At 43.5% G+C, this 20694-nt stretch overlaps 1 protein-coding gene across 1 annotated transcript; it reads right to left on the reverse strand.

The window, feature by feature from the left end:
* Nucleotides 1-205: 205 nt before the first annotated feature.
* LOC306760120 (A disintegrin and metalloproteinase with thrombospondin motifs 15-like) lies at nucleotides 206-19913 on the reverse strand. The gene is made up of 8 exons (XM_079245911.1): nucleotides 18863-19913; nucleotides 16490-16622; nucleotides 13799-13966; nucleotides 12103-12386; nucleotides 11855-12032; nucleotides 5411-5586; nucleotides 4599-4774; nucleotides 206-4336 (listed from the first exon to the last, which is right to left on the reverse strand). The coding sequence occupies exons 1-8, from the start codon at nucleotides 19814-19816 to the stop codon at nucleotides 3559-3561; spliced, it is 2847 nt and encodes a 948-aa protein (XP_079102037.1). The 5' UTR covers nucleotides 19817-19913; the 3' UTR covers nucleotides 206-3558.
* Between the last annotated feature and the right edge of the window lie 781 nt (nucleotides 19914-20694).

The following is a 20694-nucleotide window of genomic DNA, read 5'->3' on the forward strand; positions in this document are numbered from 1 at the left end:
ACAGCCAGCACAGCGGAGCTTGAATCAGCAGAATACCAAAGTGGATGAATGATGGTGTTTTCATCTGCTTTCATGCTTCAGTTGGTGAAGAGCCTTGGTTATAACCACATGTGACACATGTGATAGAGGATCGCAGATTTCTGCAGGCAGCAGCAGAAACGTGACGTAGCACTGAGAGACATCCCAGTTCAACAAAAAGCTCAACACGTGCTCTTATATCGTTATCGCACTTTATTTTATACACCTAGGTGAGTGTATACATAGTATACAAGAAAACAGCCAATAGAAATAACATTATCTGTACATGGTGTCAAAGAAAAATACATCACCACCCTTTAGATGGTTCAACTGGTCCCTCTGACTCCTGACTGAGTCAACGTTTGTCTGAGTTGAGGTGGACATCCCCGTCCAACCACGAGGGGACGTTTATAAAAAGAGTATTTTAAAACGGTGCATCCTTGTTTTCCTGAACCACATGAGCTACAAGAAGACAATGAAAAGTATGCTGTAAACTGTGAATTGTGTGTTTCAATGTGGATTTCCCTTTTATTATAGACCTGCTCAGCTTTTTTAGCTATAAACAGCGTTTACGCACCAAGTTCAGCTGAATTACGCTCAGCACTTAACACAGCCATGCAAGCGGACCAGTAAACCTGTTAGTACTGGGTTCTGTGTTTATCTGGGACTGTAAATAGACTGGATTCATACTGCAAAGAAATGAAGAGGCAACACCAGGGCACATCAAACCATGAAAATATTTCACATCAACAGCAAATGAAGTCAAAGTAAAAGAAGATACAAAACAAAGTATGTACAAGGTCTTCTTCCAGGGGTGAGGTGATGGAGCGGCTAATGGGCATTTTACCCACAGCAGCTTCCACAATGTGCTGAAATAGACTAAAAGTAATGATAGAAGAAGGGAAGAAGAGGATACACCAAACTCAGAGCAACACGTGTCCCGTCTTCGCCCATTTTTACTTTAAAGATTCCTTTTATGACACAGTTGGATGGTTGTGTAAACTACATAATGTCAGTAAATGAGTGTTTGGTGGATTGTTTCTTTGTTGTACTCATAAATCTTCAGTACAACTTCTTTATTTCCCTTTTAAAAAGGAGCCATGTCTGTAAGGGAAACGTTTGTGGGATGAGCAGAGTTTAGTTTGTGGGTTGAAACTTGCTAAATCTCCTCTGCTGAGCCCAAGCAGCTGATGCCGCCCAGCAATCATCTTTGGTGTCGTTTACTGGACTAGACTCAAGTCTGAAGAAGGTCTGGATAGTTTTGTGGATTCAACAGACATGCCCCCCTCTCGTTGCCACAGGGGTGTGTGAGCTCACCTCTGCTGTTCGCCATCTACACCCATGACTGTCATCAGTGCACCTGACCACCATCTGTCAACAGAACCACCAACTGACATCTCTCTGGTGGCTCTGTTGACTAAAACCAGACACAAAACCAGAATAGCTTCATGCTGAATCCCACCAAGACGAAGGAGGACATCTTTGGGACAACACATTACAAACCCATGAAACAATCTGCATCCTTCGTTTGGGAGAGCAGGTGAACAGTGGCCTTTAACAGCCCCATCATGTGGATTTTATCTGCTACAAAGTTGCAGTTTCCACATTAAGCATCCTGAAACGTGGACTTCCACCCTGGGTCTGTGGCCTCTCGGTCTGAAACAGCAGAACATCTGGTCCAAGGTAGCAGGTCAGCCTGTGAAGGGCTGGTAAACAGCTGGTGTGTACACACTATCTGCAGATCGCTCTCATCCCCTGCATAACAAGCATCAGCGCCTCCCATCAGGCTGATGCTACAGGGAGCCTTTCTGCAGGACGAATCAACGTCCATCACACTGCTCAACCAGTACCTCTGTGTTCTTTCCTTCTTATCTCGATGTTCCAGTCTATTTTGATGGGTTTGCATCTTTAAAAATGTGGGGTTTTTTTAAATTTTATGTTCCTGCTGATACTCTAAAGGATATTTACAGACTGTTTCTGTTTGGTACGGCTGCAGTCTGGTCTGTTGATTCTGTACTGCAGTACAGTTTATCCTGCAAGCTGACAAAGTATCATCTATTCTCTCACACTCATCCCTGCTGCTCATCCCACACATGCACTTTCCTCGCAGATGTCTGAAGGTAATGGGATGCATCTGAAAGAAGATAAAATGTAGAAAGTTCATTATGAAGAGGCTATTAGAACAAAGAAACACTCATTTCCTAACTTCTTTGTGATAATGCAGTCTGGCTAAAGTCTTTTATCCTTCTGTGCGATGAGTAACGAAGATCTAGATTCTCAGGTATGGGTGGGATCCGTTGGACTAAGTCATGGTTTCACCACAGGAACCACCCTGGGAGGAAAAAGACAAACAGTCTACCTATGGGTCAGCATCAGTTTCCTGGACGGATTCACAACCAACTGACTTCCGTTGGGAAAAATCCCAAAAGCAGCGTCTGTTCTTTCAACCGAGGAGCCCAGACCTCCATCATCTGCTCCTTAAAATGTTCATAAACGCTCAGCTGTAATTTGAAAACAATAAAATGCTAAAATATCCTCATTTAATCTCATATACAGAAAGAAAAAGAGTTCAGTGAAGAAGATATGGAGGCAACTTTCCCACATATAAGGCCTACCTAACCCTGATCAATACTGTTACAAATGAACAGGATAAATGATTATTTCCTATTTGCCTGAGGTTTTTGCTGTCTGACATGAAGCCTCCTGAAGGTTAGGGTTTGTCAGTGGAAACGCAACGTTGGGGATGGTTGAACTCTTCGGCAACAAACAACACACAGGCCACCATTTCTCCACATGGAATACATTCATGCCACTAAATATGCTTCTCTCTAACTAAATATTTACTGTTTTTGGTATTAAATTCAGGATTTATATGATGTGAATAACATCTATTAGGATGGTACCTAAAAAAGCTTCATGTTTTTCTATGTCAGTCGGCTGAACAGAGACAAGCCAAGTTAAAAACAAAGGAATGAAAAGAAAAACGCAGAAAGTGCACGGAGATACAGCACCGTGTTTCACATTTTGATCAGTTCCTCGGTAAAATGAGGAGAATCACATATGAGTGTTGAGGCCGAACCTCCCAAACTTCCATTTCTTCCATACTCGTCTCATCCTATGAGTTCCATGTTGTGTACGTGTGGTTGTGTTGGTCTCAGACCAAACGCACCTCGTTTCCTTTGCGCTGCAATAAAAGCAAAGCTGCAGGCCACGAGGACAAGACGGCGTAACGAAACGATAGAGGCCTCATTCGTTACGACGACTTCGGTGTCGTCTTCTCCGCTGCGTGTCTGAAGAACCACAAGATGAACTTCTTCTGAATCAGCTTTGACAAAGCAGTGATGCAACGTGTCCCACGTCTCAAAAGGGCTCTTTCATTTGCACAGGTATGTCCTTAGACCTGTCAGAGGTAGACTAACCACAAGTCAGGCTTCAAATGGTTTGATAAATCTTTCCCCTTGAGTAAACGAAGTCTTTTAGACAGCGGTGTGGCAGGAGTCCCTTCAGACTCGAAACCGCATCTCCTGAGTCTGCTGTGGTCTAACATGGTGTCAGGTTGCAAAGGTCCAGTTCTTGTGGTTTCCTCCTTCCAGCGCAGTGATCTCTGGGTAAATGAAGACCATTGTCGGTCATGCAGCGCACTGGCCGCCTTTTAAAGCCTCTTCCACACGACTTGGAGCACTGGGACCAGGTTCCGACATCCCATACGGGACATGGATCCCCACAAGCTCTCACGTCCTCAGGCCTGTCGGCACCGTCGCAGTCTGCTGCAGGACGTCCCTCCCTGCTCTGGCACTGTACCAGCCGCCTCTGCAGACCGTTCCCACAAGTCACCGGGCACGAGTTCCATCCTCCTGTCACCCAGTGACTAACGGGTCTCTTGCCCATCACCTCCTTCTTACTCCCCAATCTGTTGCCGTCAGACAAGACGCTGTTCAGCGTTTTGTGGCTCCTCTCCTCTTTCCGAAGAGTTTTCTCCTCCTTGCTCTCCTTTGATGTGTAGAAGGAGTAGCGCACCCTCGGGGGAGTCATCTTCCCCACAGAGAGCACCTCCACAGTCAGAGGCTCCTGCAGGGGTCTAGTGGCCTGCAGAATCTCCACGGACGTGGAGGTGCCGCTGTAGCGCAGCAGGCTGCCTTTAACCAGCAGGTCCCGCTCGGCGGCCGACACCACGTAGTCGCCGTTCAGCAGGTACTTTCCATGGCGATTCTTCACAGCGAGGTAGTTTTCATCACCGACCATTCCTCTGTAGCCTCGCTGACGGATGTCAATGTTGGAGGCGCCAACCGGCAGCGTCACCACAAAGTTGTAGCCATGTCTGAAGACAAGGAATGGAAAGGTTAGATATAAATATCATCCAGATTTACAGGAGATTCACTCATATTTTCTCTTTCTCATCTGGTGCATGATCAGGCTTGCCAACCTGACAATACAAACCAGCTGATCACTGATGTGTCTTTTAGACCAGCAACCTCCAGCTGTTCTGCTTCCGTCTGAGTTTAGCCATCAGTCGAATGGACTTATCCTGGAACTATGGCTGCCATAACAGAATCCCACGACTGTTTACATGAACTACTTACATGGGCTTTGTGAACATTCCTGAGACTTTCTTGCAGGCCTGGTTGTCTCCGCCACACACGCCACACTTGTCAAACTTCTTCTTGGAGTCCAGCTTACCATCGCAGCCAGCCTTGATGCATTTTCCCTGAACACACACTGCGGAAGTGTCAGGGGAGCAAGGCGTTCCATCCACAACCTGCAAATTCAGGCCACACAACACACAAATGTTGCATCAGCATCACGTGCACACCTACTCCACAGGGTTTTACTCATTTAATTGCTTTAACATAAAAAAACAAAACAAATCCGATTCAGTCGTTTAGTGTAAACCAGCCGCTTGCTTGTATCTCGGTTACAAGCTGGCTTCCCCTTTGATTGCGTAAATCGCTGCTGACAAGCAACAGCTGTGAAATCCTGCCCGTTTCTCTGCCGAAGCACCGTGCAGTCCACCAACACAAAACTTCCATCGCCTCACTGTCGATGCTGACAGCTGTTAAAGCTGCTTAATACTCTCACCTGAACAGATTCAGACTCATCTAATGCAAGAATTTCAGACTGCGTTACAAGGTACCATAGATGACACTCATCAGCTCTTTAGACTGAAACAAGACTTGGTTTTATATCCACAGCAGCATAACAGAAGATAAATGCACTGCATATGTTGTTTGCATCATTTGCACTACAGCTAGCACATGATCAGTCAAAGAAGCCTCCAAATGACAGGATAATTATGCTAACTTATGAAGAGGACGGCCTCATTTTTCTTCTCTTCTGTGGTGAAAGATTGTTAACTGTCTGGTTGCTGACAGAACTCAGTAAGTTGGATTCATACTTTTGCAGCGAGAACATAGAAGTATCCCGTCCCGTTGGCCCGGCAGATGAGCTTGCATTTGTCCTTGGGAGAGATCCCTGAATATTTGGGAACCCACACCACAGTGGAGCCCAGCCTGTTGGTGTTAAGGTTCAAACCATTGAAGGCCTCACACTGCTCCTCTCGGAAACTCTTGGCTGGAGACAAAAAAAACAAATTGAGAAGCAATTTAGAGCAACAGGGAGTGAGAAAATCAGGTCAATGAGATCAGACAGGGGAAGACAAACAGCTACAACCTGCACATAAAGGCTGCAGTTATCTCTACGACAACTGGAGTCTTCAAACTGAGCAGGAATAAAACTCTCCACCGGTATCGGCTGATACTGGCATGAGTTAGGGCACATCAGCCTTTTTGATTTGAATCAGAGTTCATTTGTTTGGAAAGTCCGCTTCGTTTGGCAAAATGTGAATGCACCAAATGAGTTCTGATTCAAAGAAGCGGACTCGGTTGGCCTACAAACACAGGTCTCGGTCTGTTTCTAGCAGACCAAATACAGGAAGTGGACTACAAAAAAGTTACTTCCTGTATCTGATGTAGCATTGTATTGTGGGTAATCAAATCAATCAAATCAAAGATACTCGAGGGGAAATTCAAAGTTCGGTGAGTCATGTGGGAGGGGACCGGAGGTGGTTGCAGAGGGGGGAAAGAGCATCTATGAGCATCTCTTCTTCCATTCTCAGGGGGGGTTGCACCAGCCCAAGGCCGTTGGGAAGCCGAATCCAGATATGATTGTTGTTTGGGTTCCAGGCGAGGAAAATAATTTGCCCTCAGCCTTGAGTCCATAGCAAGTCTCAGGCTGGCAGCTCCAAACAGCCGAATGGGGGGGTCAATTTCCACCAATTCTAGCAGACATTTTCTTCATGTTGTTGTCGATTCTGTGTAGCAGCTCCGGGGGCTCGGCCAAATGACCAGTATGGACCAGACTGGCGTCCTGCTTACGGTCGAGTCCGGTCAATGCAAGAGTCTGTGCACTGCTAGCCCGGCACATACGTTACAGAATTCTGGCAGCCTGCCAATTGTTACCAGAATCTCACGGGTCTTGAGGTAGATCAGGACTCCACCAGCGCCAATCAGCAGAATCCCGATCACCATAATCCAAAGATGTAAACGTCCTCCAAAGATGTAAACGTCCTCCACGTCCTCAGAGGACAGAACCGCCAGACACATTGGACTTCACCTGGCCCATGAGTCCTGACGTATCCAGCCAGAAGCGTCCCCTCAGGACATGCGGGCTCCCCTCTGCCCGATCTTCAAGTTGAGAAAATTTGATCAATTGCGTTGAGAGACCAGCCGACAAAATCCATGGTGTAAATTTGAGTAAAGAGTAAAGAGATGTAAAAAAGAGGCTCCGAGTCAGACAGAACAAAGTCGCAGACCAGAGTGGGAGGTAGGGGAGGAAACAGGAGCAGAGAGAAAAGTGTCCGCCTTCGCTGAGAGGAGTGGAATGGAACTGGAAATTCCAATAAATTGGAATTGAATCGAGTCGGGATAAAAGCATATCATCACAGCCCTATTTATTAGTGTAGATTATCATGATAGTATAAATATCCTTTCTATGTGAGCGTGCTTCTAAGTGCACAACAGCAGCATGCATGTGATTGATGATTGATACGTGCATGCTGCCGTGTTGCATCAGAAATATTTATGGCCATTTTCTTTTAATAAATTAGATGTTTCTCTGCAGAAACCACTTTAAGCTGTTGGCTGTTAGAGCACTTCTTGATGAAGTGAATATTTATTCCAACAATGTCCAGAAAGACGTCAAATCCAGCATGGATTCACGTCCCCAGACGACCTTTTACAGAATATTTCCACATAATTTGATAAAAAAAAAAAAAAAAAAAAACAACAAAAAAACACAACAACAACACAGGAATCTAAACATAGAACAGCATAAAATCCTTGGTCTTGGTATCGGTGTTGGTATTGGTATTAGTATTGGTTTCAACATCGGTACTGATTTTATGTATTGGTATAGGTATAGGCAGAGGTGGCATTCCTGGTCCAGAAAGTAAAAGTCCTGTCAGGCAGCTGTTCTGATCAGTCACCAAACAAGCTGAATTTGATGAGCAGAGTTTGTTTGCCAGGTAAACTAGCCTGTTAGTGAAAACACCTGTTCTAAATGTACAGCTAGATCCAAAAACATGGCAGGACTTTTATTTTCTGGACCAAGAATTTCCACCTCTTGGTATAGGTATAGGTTTCAATATCAGATGTTGGCCAAAAATCCAATATTTTGCATCATTAACTTATTTAGCTTCTTGGGTTGAACTTTTCAAAGGGTAATTTTACAACTTTACTACAGTTAGCAGTGAGCTACTGTTGCTAATATGTAGCTACTTTATTTAACCTACTTACTTTAAAGTAGGTTAGCGCGTTTTGATCTGTTCTTGACTGTTGTGTTTCATACTTGTTGGTCCTTAAAGACCGACCCCCCCGAAAAAAAGCTTGAGCTTAAAAACACTTTTTACTGCAAACAAATGCAGTCTTTTATTCTGAGTTGACCATTCTTAAAGATGCATTACATAACTTTCTGAACTTAAAACTCTGGGTTCTGGACTTGTTTGATGACACAGTGACACCTATCATGTATATTTCTAGATCCGCTGATTCCCAGCAGCGTCCAGAGGCTGAGAAACGGACACTATACACTTTTACATCTGGGATGCGATGTGACGTTTTGCTTCATGGTAAATTAAGGAACTGGCTGTTTGGGACATGCAACGTTGCTGATATAGCAAAGAAAAGAAGATTAAAAGAGAAAACAAAAGTCATTGTAAGATTGTCTTTTACTTCCTGGAGAAAGCTAATAGGCCAGGTAGGATGCAACATGGATGCTGAGTTAGCCATCGATAGCGTGTCTTTAAAGGGGTGCTATTATGGTATTTGGAGTTTTCTGAGCTTTCTACAGTGTAACAGTGTTGAATCCTCATCAGACATGTGAACGGCACCTTTTTTTTTATCACCTAAACGCATGTTTAAGTTTGAGTTTGAGTTCCAGCACTCTCTCTGTTCGGTTTCCATGGCGACGAAAAACGCGTCGTTTTAGAGAGTTTTTTCTACTTGGAAATCCTTGTGACGTCCCGGGGGATAAGGTTCGGTGATTGGTTACCTTCTACTGGTTAACAAGGGCATGTACAAATACATCAGGTGGGTGGAAAACGTGGGATAAAGTTATTTCCAACGATGGCTGGTGAGTTTACCAAAGAGAGACATCCTGCTGCATTCGTTGCTGTGGGTTGCTGTTTTCCACTTCGTTTTCAGGCTCTGATTCAGGTTCCAACAAGTAGGGCAGTATGTTATGTGTTGACATTGTATTTTGTTTTTTTATTGAGTTCATATCAGCCTAATCCTTCTGTTTATGAGATGTTACAATGACGGCAAAAGCAGTTGCGGTGCGCGCTCCCGACGTAGCGCAGTGGCGGGAGGCGGGGCTTAATGCGGAAGAGTCTCAATCCACTCATTTTGCCCACAGGCTGATCTGACAGCCTACGGAGAGGGTCGGTCTGAAGTAAATAAAGCCATTTGTGACGATAACTCCATCAATCCCAGCCCTTCTGGTTTCAGAAATAAAATTAAATTAGCCTGAAATGCACATAATAGTTCTACTTTAACAAACTAAACAAGTGCTGCTAACTTTTCTCTTTAATACTAGAAAACTGCAATGTACTGGCGAGCTGTCCAGGGTGTACCCTGCCTTTCGCCCACAGACAACTGGGATAGTCTCCAGCTTCCCTACAACCCTGAATTGGATTAAGCGGTTTAGAAAATGAATGAATGAATGAATAATATTAAAATTTTCTCCTAAAAAATGAAAAAAAAGTCAAATAAATAAATAAAAACTGAAAATAAGAATGATGTGCGAATAAGCACTGGACTTTAAGTAACTTTTTCAAGTGGATTTTGGTAAAAAAAAAAAAAAAAAAAACAGTTGCAGTCAGAATGATTTAACCCTCACTTGCATATTAAATTTATGTACAAACTCACAGCTGTCTGCAATAAACAAATTAAATAAGAGCCATTAACAGTGTTTTTTTTTCCAAATTCAACAGAAAATACCACTTTCAATGACCACAAGATTATTCAACCCCCTGAAAGAAGTTCCCATAAGTAACCTGAGCTGCACTCCACTGAAAATCTTTGGTGGGAATTGAGAGAAGCAGTTGCAGCACACAAACCCAAGAACATGCAGGAACTGGAGAGCTTTGGTCATGACTAATGGACTGAGATTCACACAGGAACAGTTTTAACAGCAGATAAGCGCTAAAGATTCTTGTCATGAAGGAGTTGGATGATTCTGAGATTGCAGTGTTCATTGAAAGTGGCATTTTCTGTTGAATTCGGAGAAACCACCCACTGATGGTATTAGTTGTGTTGAGCTGTTAAAATGTTTGATTTGTTTATTGCAAACAGCTGCTAGTTTGGACATTTTGCCAGTAAGCTTTGCAGTCGCTGCTGAATCATTTTGACTGCAGCTGTACTTGCATTTCAACCTCCCATATAGACAACCAGCTCCATTATGGCAGCGATGTTTCAGAGAGTCCTCTGACTTTTAGAAAAATGTCCATAAAAACCGGAGAATGTTCTGGCAGAAATTTACCAGGACATTTTACAGACGGACACTTCTGTTAATCCAAACATGAAAAAATTCCACAGTACAAAATACAAAATGCTCCATTGAATTCAGTGACACCACACATTAAAATATTTACTTGAATTAGTATCAAATGGCTGAATTTTGGTTGTGTGCATGGGTTCCCTCCGGGTGTGAGTGTGAACTGTTGTTTGTCTCGCTGTGTTGGCGTTGTGATGGACTGGGAACCTTTCTAAGTGGTACGCTGCCTATTGCCGGTGAATTGAATTTTCTTTTGGGGATTAGTAAAGTATTTTCTCATTTCATTTCATTTCATTGCTGGGATAGGCTCCAGCCTCCACGGACCTATATTGAACTAAGCAGTATAAAAAATGATTGAATAGTTGATATAATTTGTCTGAGATCAGATATAAAGTTCTTATCTAGGATAATTTGAACTCCCACTAATAGACACACACACACACTTCCTCTCTGTGTCTGGTAGTCTTTACACAAAAAAATCAACCATTAAATGGTGAAATGCACGGACTAGATAGGTAGTGGTGGTGGTGGTCACTTTCTGTACTGTCCGCCGTACTCATGGTGCACGTTTAAACAGATCAGAGACCTGTACAAAGGCTTTCTCTTATGCAGGTAACGTCAGATTTTCTGTTTGACAACGCTTGTCACTTCTTATCGGCGTAAATCACCATGGTAACTTAAGCTGAACGGCTAACCGGCTCTGGAGCAGGTTATGTTCTGGATCAGAGATCAGCCAGTATGAAAGCATCGCCTCCTGATCGATCAGTTCTGAATGAATTCATGGAACCACAACTGCTGGTGATGTCAATCTGAGGAGTTTACAATCCAACACAAAATGTTTCACACAGGGGCGGAGCCTCAGAAGACCTGAGCAGAAAACATAAAGGAAAGGAAGGAACTGAGGAAGCTCTGCCCCACACGTCTGAAACTGACCCTGTTCATGTCGTCCCATCAGTTAACATCCTATAATCTCACTGGTTTACACATTAATAGAGTCATTTTCTGCCAGCATCCTGTCCTGGCTGTTGCCATGGCAACGTTGTTGCCTTTGGTCTGAATAATGTGTTTAATTCTTTGTATGTGTGAATATTAACTGTCTGTTCCTCCATAGTAGCTGCCCTGCAAGGTTTATCACATGTCTGATTGGTCAGATGCTGCCGACTCCGCCCCTTTTATGAGAGTACTCTCTAGTGAAAATGAGAAACACAAGGTCGAATGATGAGGTTGATAACCAGCTTCTACAGCATATATTGGCGCCTTGAATGTCTGAGTAAGTTAACCATAGATACCCGGCGTTAGTTTGTTCTGCTTCCTGGTTCAGGACATCCCATAATACCACGTAAATGTAAACATAACGCAGGCAGCAAAGCACATAACTCAAATTTAAAGGGTCACAATCTCAAAAACTTAAATTCTTGCTAAGTATGAGATTTCCCATGAGCCTCTGCACACTTGCTGCTGTAAATCTGAATCTGGAGAAAAGTGTTTATCAAGAAGCTAAAGCCATTTTAAACTTTATTGTCCAACTTTAAAAGTAGAAAACGAAGAAGTCCCAAGATGCAATGCACAAATGACTAAATATGGGTAAAACTGCTGTAAAAGTTTCCATTTTTACACGTATTTACGAAACATCTGACCCATTTTTACAGACTTTTTTTTGCGAGTATACGACGGTTGTAACCGGAGAATTCCACAAGGGGGCGCAATCGTGAAGTTGGACCAGAAAGAGCTGCTGAATTTAGAAATAAAACCAACAAACATGGTGACAACAGAGAGAGCAGCAACACACCTGTTTCGGGGCAAGGACTGAGGTTACACGAGCGGTATTTGATGCGAAGGCCGTAGCAGTATTTCCCTCCATTTTCAGGGGCGGGGTTGTTGCACTCCCTCGTGGCCAGCTGAACTCCCCCTCCACAACTTCGGGAACAGTCTCCAAAAGCACGCCACTTGCCCCACCGTCCGTCCACCTGAGACAAAAGCACAATGCTTCATGTCTCTGTGATGCGAAAGACCAGGTTGTCTTCGTAAAGCGCTCACCTTGATGTGCACGGTGGTGTTCTTATCGACGCAGGAACCTCTGTAGCAGACCTTGCCATTGGCGCAGCTTGTGCCGTCTGCCCAGGGGAAGTGACGGGTTTGGCACACCAGCTGTCCGCGGGCCTTCCCAGTGCACCACAGCTTGGAGCAGGGCTGCATGTAAGGGCAGGGCTTGGATCCAGCGCCGAAAGCGAGCTCACACTGACGAGGCAGGCTGTAGCTGGAACCTGGTAGGCTGTCGTGGAGCGACAGCTGCTTCTGAGGCTGGTCCAGGAGGCAGTCTCCTGCAGAGACAAACCACCAGAGCTGCAAACAATCAGGCTACAGGTGAAGTTAACACCATGATGCTGCATATTACCGCTGATCATCATCTAAACTGTACAAAAATAAACGTGAATATTCAGAAATGTAGATTTTAAGCTCTGAAAAAGCCCTGCGATGGAGACATGTGCCTGCCTCTCGTCTGCTGAGGCTGGGATGGGCCTCTACGTCTCTTCAGGATGTTTACAGCCACAGTTCAAGAAGAGCAGCCATTTCTAACCCCAAACTGACACAACTGCAGCATTTTCTTGATTCCTCTGAGACTGGATCAACTAAAACCTGCAACACTGCTTGTAAAAATGTCGCAACACTGAATACAATGTGAATAAAAACAGAACAGAGTGATTTCTGAATCTTATTAATCAATATTTAATGTAAAATATGTCAAATGTTGAAAGACAGAAATGTTACTATGTTTAGCTCATGCTTTCAACAAGTTGGGTTTGGGGGAAACAAAGGCTGTAAAAGAAGAGCCGGAGGAACATGTTGCAGCAGGTCAGTATGGTCATGAAGGGTGGAGAAGAACACCTTGGAAAGACAGAGTCTCTCAGTGTCAAACTGGACGGATGTAAAAATTGTAACCGTGGAACAATTTCTGCAAAGTGCTCTTTACTGTAAAACCGTGAAGAATTACTCTGTTGTCAACAGTAAATAATGTCAAAATGTTCAGAGAATCTGGAGACGCGTCTTCCAGACATGTCTGCAAAAACCCTCTACGTCCAACACAAATGCAGGTTAAAGCTCTATCATGCAAGGAGGAGGAAATCCAGAAAGACCACCATCTTTTCTGGACCACAGCTCAATTAAAATGCTCCAAAGCGAAGTGGAAACCTGTTCTGTGGTCAGATGGATGAGAACATTGTTTTGATTTTTTCTGCATCTTATACAGAAAACATCTTGTTTTTTTAACACACCTCAGTTGAAAACTGAGCGTCACTCAGGAAGACCTTGAAGAGGAGGTGATGCTTCACAGCTGGAAACACGGAGTTGGATCAACTTTCCAAAGAACCAATTTCACCAGTTTAGCTCATATTCTTCCGTGAAACGTAAAAGTCTCACTTCCAACTGCGGCCATGTTTTCTGTGCTCACACTGGTTTACGAGGTGAAGGATTACACTTGTTAATCTGTCTAAAACTGAACAGTCGAATGCTTGGAGTCCATAGTAAAAGGTAAAACCATTTAGAAACCACTACAGATGTTAAAACGTGCACTTCTGAGTAAAGCAATACTTTTCTGACATATTTGACAAATAGAGCACAGCTCTGAGTAGGTTGGAGAGGTAAATAACTACCAGCTGAGCGCTCAGTAATGAATCTAGGACAGAACTAGTCATCCAGCTGAGTTCAGAACACCATACAGGAAGAGTTTACTAACCATGACCTCTGTCCAGGAACTCGGTAATGATGGCTGCGCTGCACACAGACCAAGGTCGGCTCCTGTCTATTTGAATCAGCGTGGGAGACATCATGTGGTTGTCCTTTAGTTTCCCAAACACCTCCTCACATGCCTTCACATTGTCATGGGGCATGTTGAAGACGTGGCCTGTGGGGGGGGAGGGTGTGGAGAGTTACAACAGGGTCATGTCTTTGGCAGTGGAACATAATTAGAAAGAGTAACTGGGAGGATACAATGAGGCTGTGGGAAACTTTTCACACAGGCAGCCAAACAACAAAGCCAACACAGTGATGATATAGAAGACAGGAACAGAGGGGAGATGTATACAACATGAAAGAACAAGTGTGTGTGCTAACACAAGCCTGACAGGAGAATAAAATCATTCCCTAAATTCTTCATGCAGTCTAAGTCACCACCATCAAACATCTCATGTGCAGGAAAGCAGCGTTCACACAACTTCACTTGAGCTGTTTATGGATTTCAGGATGTTTTCAGTAAAGCAGGAAATATGTTTAAATTAGTTTGAATGAATGTTATGATTCTTGCAACAACAGGCTGCAGGTCTATCGGACAAAAGTCTTGGACGATAGCTGCTCTGTGGACATTTCGCATTAACGCATAAAGTCATGTCTACCACCAGGGGGAAGTCTCAAACACGCCAAACAACCGGAGGTGTAAAGTCCTGTCCTCTGTGTTGGCGCTGTCGCGGCTCCTTCAGCTTTCCCAGAAGTTCTAATAAAGACCTGCTTCATGGTGAAATGAAATTCTCTTGTGAACACAATCAGTAGCAGCGTTTCCATCACGGTTTCTCGCAAAATAAAAGCAATATTTGTAAAATTTGAAGAAAGTTCAATTGTTTGTTTTTTGTTTTTTTTTTCAGATTTTCAGGCTCAATCTCATAAAATCTCATCGTGTGAGACTCAGCTTTGATGAGGATCTTAAACATTTTGCGTTTTGGAGCAGATATTTGGCTGTTGCTCTTGTCCTGATCAGATGAGAAGAGAAGTCATCCAGAAGCCACCTCTACTTGAAGAGATCTGGGCACGTGACCCGCTATGTCACGTCCAGTGACGTGTAAATGCTAAAAAAGTGTTTGTTCTCTTTTGTTTGTACACATTTCATATGGACACATCTGAAACCCTTATGAGAACATAAAAAACTTTTTAGGGCTTTTTTAGTGTTTCCATTACCAGTTATCTTCATGGCAAAATTTAGCTTTTTTACAGTTCTATGGGTAGTGGAAATGCAGGTTGTGACATCTCTGCTGCTTTCCAACAAACACTGGAAATGAGTCTGTCTTACTACGGCGATGCAAAGCTAATGCTAACAACAAGGATCATGTGATCTGTAGCAAACAACTTAGCACTCAGTGCTACCAAAGTGCCTTCCAGATGGCATTGCAAGGGACATAACAGTAACTCAGAGATGCACAAAACATGGAGTTTGGTTGGTTTAGGTTAGCATCTTTGTTTTATGCAGAAACTGCAGTTAGCAGCTGAATGTGAATAAGCTATGATTAGCATTTCAGATCATTAGACAGTCCAGTGGAGGACAGAGCTGGAGGAGGTGACTGGAGAGAAAGTCTGGGGCTCTCTGCTCAGACTGCTGTCCCAGAAAAATGTCCCAAATAAGAGGCAGACAATGCTCTCCTCAGAGCCGTGACGTTTGAGACGAAGTCTGTTGGTAGCATCTTTCCAGCTCAAGCTAACATTCAACCAGTCAGTTTAGAACATCCACATAGCATTAGGTCCAAAGAATATATGCCTTGTTAGTGGCTATATGTCGGAAGTCCTCTGCTTTGGTTTAATACGGCACGTTCTGTAGGGTCACACTAATACAGATGGAAACATTAAATGGCACAATAAGTACCATTTACTCATCAATTTAATGTGGAAGTTGGATGGAAAAGCCTTCATGCAGTAATGGAGATTTTAAACCAAAAAAGAACTTCTAAACATTTACAAGTTATTTAATGTGTAAACATGAGTTCTACATGTAAAGGGAGCATCCACAGCCATTATGAAACTCATAAATCCTGCAATGAGATAATGGCGCATATTCCAGCTTGAAGAGTTATTTTAAGATATATGCTCAGCTGTATGTATCCACACAGCTCATAACAAGTTGAAGCTGTAACACAATTAGGTTTATGTAGTGGCTTGCTCAACTGCCATTTGCAGCGTTCAGCGATGGAAAGTTTGTGCTGGTTGTTTGGAGCTTTTTTCTGCTCAGCACTCAATCAGAAGTTGGAATTCAGTCATCAAAACTTTGGAAACTTTTGGCAAAAAGCATCAACTAGCCTGACCGTTAGTTCATAAAGTCGTATGAAAGAGTTCAGAGGTATCATACAGTCCTTTCACTCGTCAGTTCCAGATTATTTCCCTGCATGTTGTAGCTGTAATGCTGAACACACACACACACATCTCAGCTCTGCACTGTGGGTTTGTTTTGTAACAACAGGTAAAACAGTCTGAAACTAATCATTGTAAATGTTGGAGAGTCTTTAAGCCACATTAGCATCCTTGCTGTGCATGTATATGTTTCAACGCTATCTGCACCACTCCTTCGCCGTTGTCAGCTACAGATTTAGCTTTGAGTTATTTCATTACCATAAATCTGTAATGCATAGCACAAGCATTCAGTTGCCATCACCACAAACAGCTGTCTTACCAAGCTCATGAGCAGTTGTGAAAGCCGACGGTAATCCATCGTCCTCAATAACAGAACAGCTTCTCTTTGGGTCACACATGGTCCCAACGTCGGCCATCCCAAGCGTATCACAGGTTGTTGCCCCACAAAGATCCTAATGGCACAATAATAAATACGTTAGTCTGACTCTTCATTCTACATTGAAGCTGAAAAAAAAAGGGATTGGACTTGAGCCATGATCCAAACATGCTTTTTCTGGCTGGGTTTGGAGCTACAGAATGAGCAGCCCATTAAAGCACTAATTGGAAGCATATGTGACTGGGGATTGGATTCCTCATTCTCTATTCTTAAATACATTAAAGCAGAGCGAAAGAGAATTCTCTGTATGACTGATGTGGCCTCACTCTACAGAACTTAAACACTGAGATGCAGACAAATGCTAACACACAACACATTTACCCTGCACGTGCAGGCATAGAGCCAAGAAGCCTAGCTAGGTCAACACAGAGAAATTAAGCTGAAGGATGGATGGATGGATGGATGGATGGATGAATGGATGGATGGATGGATGGATAGATGCATGGATAGATGGATGCATGGATGGATGGATGGATGGAATTTAGTCGGAATTATCACTTCCAAATTTAACTAAAAAAACATCCAAAACAGTACTTTGTCCATCATCCAGTAACTTCAGGTGCAGCCATTGTGCACTACAGGTAACTGCATGTCTACTGTCTTCTTCTATGGTGCTTTTAATACATTAATTATCCCAAATGGTGCTCTAACTCTTTGCGAACAAAGCTACTACTACAGTTTTAAAGCCTCTTTGACCATTCAGACATTGTAGTAAAAAATGGTGTTGCTTAACATGCTAAATCCCAACAGAGAAACACTAGCATTAGCATGAAGTGTTTAATTTAGTAAATGAAGGATCAGAGAAAATTTTTATTCATTTTTTTTCTGTCAGGTTCATTTACAAATAATGTATGACCTCTACTCAGTCAGGTTTAGTCACACAGTTAATGTTTAGGTCATAAAATCGGCTTGTTTCAAGTTACAAAAGGATCCCAGTCTGGACATCTTAGGAAATGTTATGCCAACATTTTGCTACAGAAAAGAATTGTGCTGGTAGCCAAAATAATGATGAGATTCGACATGCAGCTGTTCACAAGCCGCAAATTTTTCAAAAAGGAGCTAGAGACTGCGATTTCTGCTTTGTTGCTGTGAAAAGTCTTTATGCTAAGGGCTGTTAGCATTTAGCTGCTAACTCAGAAAACTTCCTAATTACTGATTTAACTGTAATCTCTTCTTACTGAAGAGGTTTAAACATTTCTAGTGAAGATTTTCTCTGCTTTATCTTAAAAAAGAGAACTAGAGATTGGGATTTCTGCTTTGTTGTTGTGAAAAGTCTTTATGCTAAGAGTTGTTAGCAATTAGCTGCTAACTCCAAAAACTTCCTGATTATTGATGTAACTGTAATCTCTTCCTACTGAAGAGGTTTAAACATTTCTAGTGAGGAATTTCTCTGCTTTATCTTACTCCTTTCTGTGTTTTTGGAGCATTCAATGCTAATTTGAGCCCGAATTGGTGTTGAACCTGTAAAAGCAGTGAGGTCCAGCAATGCCAGCAGCTCGTTCTGCCAGCCATGTGTAATCCGCTCCACTGGCTCTTCCTAACATGCTAGGGCAGTTTTCCATTCTGCCAGGACAGAGACAGCAGTCCTGGACATGCATATCAGCCTTCAGTGTAAATAAAAGATCGTTCTTTTGTCTGGGATGATTAGTTGGTGTTTTTCATGTTGCTATGAGGCTGAATATCAGAAGGTTAGTTAACCTAAACTAAACCTAATGGAAAATAGATAGCAGTAAGAAATGTGAACTCAATACTGATACACAAAGATAAAATAAGATCATCCCATGGTGGCCTCATGGGATGAGCTGACAGCTGTGACCGAGCTGAGATATCAGCTTGAGCGAGGGAGAAGCCATGTATGTTCTGCATGGAAACTTTTCAAATTGACTGATTGTTACCAAATCTAACTTCCAGAGATAGTGACCCACTTTGTTTTCCTTCCAAGCAGAAAGTGGCGTTATGGTCTTTTAGGAAGAGAACAGACCCACTTTGCTGTGGCTGATTCACCTAAGAGATGAATTACTGCACCCACTAATACAAACATACCTGCAGGGGCCACATGAATCAGGAGGCCAATCAGAGCACAGATATTTAAGAGCGGAACAACAAAGATGTGAAAATAGAAAACAAATGAGACATAATAATAAAAAGAAACAATAAAAGGATGTAGATTCTCCTTAGAGAGAGAAAACAACATAAAAAGGACACAAAAGACCCTAAAATGCGTTGCTTTTACTGCATTCCTGCTCCGTTCCCTACCTGTTTGGTGAACAGAATGGCCGTATCCCAGTACTCAGGGTGCTTGTCACTGTGTTTGTTTAACTTCTTCTGCCAGGAGCAGAAGTTGCGCAGAGTCAGTGCAGCATTGCTGGAAACCTTTGGCCCCTTGTCAGCTTCATTTATCACCACGAAGCCCACCACCACTATGTTTATAGAGTTGAGGATGCTGGGGTGCTTGTAGAGCCTGGCTGCGACGGACATCAGGGTCAGGACGTAATGCTTCAGGTCGTCTCCGTGGAACCTGGCCATGGATTCATCTGCCACCACCAGCACCTCCACAAACCTGGGGATGGAGGCAAACCTTTTGGACCTCCCCAATGATTTCCACACGGTTTGGGACAAGCCATCAATCTCCAGGTTTTTGTATTTTTCCAGGGAAACAGTGAAGTTGGCGTCAGGTGTGACTCCGCACCTGCTGGTGAAGTTGCTTCCTGAAAGCCTCGCGCCTGGTCTGCGGCGGATGATGTGCGTTTTCTCCATGAAGTTCACACTTCCAAGCGCAGCTGGATCATCTCCAGCCCCGGCTCGACTGATGAAATACTCCATGCCGTTGTAGGAGAACCCTCCCTGCAGACCTCTGCACAGGCTGAGCGCTACAAAGGAGTCCGGCTCTGCGTTGACATCCCCGGAGTAGAAGCACTTCCTGGGGTCAGCAGAGCCGCCTGATGCGGCTTCTCCCTCAGGCCACCAGCTGCCAGGAGCAAAGAAACTGGAGTCCGGCGCCAGGCTGAGGTAAAAATCCTGCTCGAATGCACTTATTCTATAAAGGATGTGCTTTCCATCCATCAGTCCCGCGCGCCGGTGCAGATGGTTGCCATGCTTCTGGCCATCCTCGCGCACAGGTGTGCAGAAATCTATGTCCATGCAACATGCCAACTTTAAAAGAAGCAGAAGTTGTGAGAAAATAAGCAAAGGACCAACAAGTGCTGCCATTTCTGCAGCTGTTCAGCAGAGACCGTGACGCGTCTGTGCGCGATGGCACCGCGCGTCCTCACAAACCACACGCGCCCGCGCTTCCTTCCTTTCCCATCTCCTTTCCACTCTGGACTCCAACTTCTTTCTTCTGCTGAGCTTTAAACGGGCGCACAAACTGAGCACATGCGCAGGACAGAGCTCTCTGGTCATGTTGCATCCAACTCTCCAAAAATCCTTGCAGCGCAGCACGTGCGACGGGAGGGTCGCCCCCCCTCCTCACACAAATCTCCCCCATCCCTCCCTCTACATTTCAACGAGTCATAAATCAGAGATTTTCAGCTGCAGCAAAACATTTTAATGAAGTAAAGAAAACAGCAAAAACTTGCATGTTTCACAGTTTTTACTTTTTAATTTTCTGTTAAAAAGAATTAAATTAAACTGGATCAAAATAAATTAAGTTTAACAATAAAATACAGTAAACGATGCTGACACATGCGCAGTGGTTTTATTATGATAAAAACTGAAGCGAGCAGAAAGCGACACCTGTTGTCAGCCAGACTGGTCTCTGCTGGGTCTGGTTTCTTTTCCTCTTCCACCACCTGCTGCTGGACGGGTCCAACTGCGCCCCAAAGACCTCTCCTGCAAAACTGTTAAAACAGTTCTGACACTGGGAGAAGAGAGATCACAACATGGAGGAGAGAAGCTGAAATTATTTGAGGAAATTATAAAGAAATTAATCAATTAAAAATATCTGATAAACTTTTTTAAAAATAAAAAAAAGGTTTATTGCAGGTTAAACAACACAGATAATATAATAATAGATGTGAATAAAGGCTTCTCAACACACGCTGGGGGGGGGGGCACCCGCACCCTACCCTACCCCCTCCCCTACAGGA

Source organism: Telmatherina bonti, assembly GCF_933228915.1.
Source record: "Telmatherina bonti genome assembly, chromosome: 9".
In the NCBI taxonomy this organism is placed as follows: Eukaryota; Metazoa; Chordata; class Actinopteri; order Atheriniformes; family Telmatherinidae; genus Telmatherina; species Telmatherina bonti.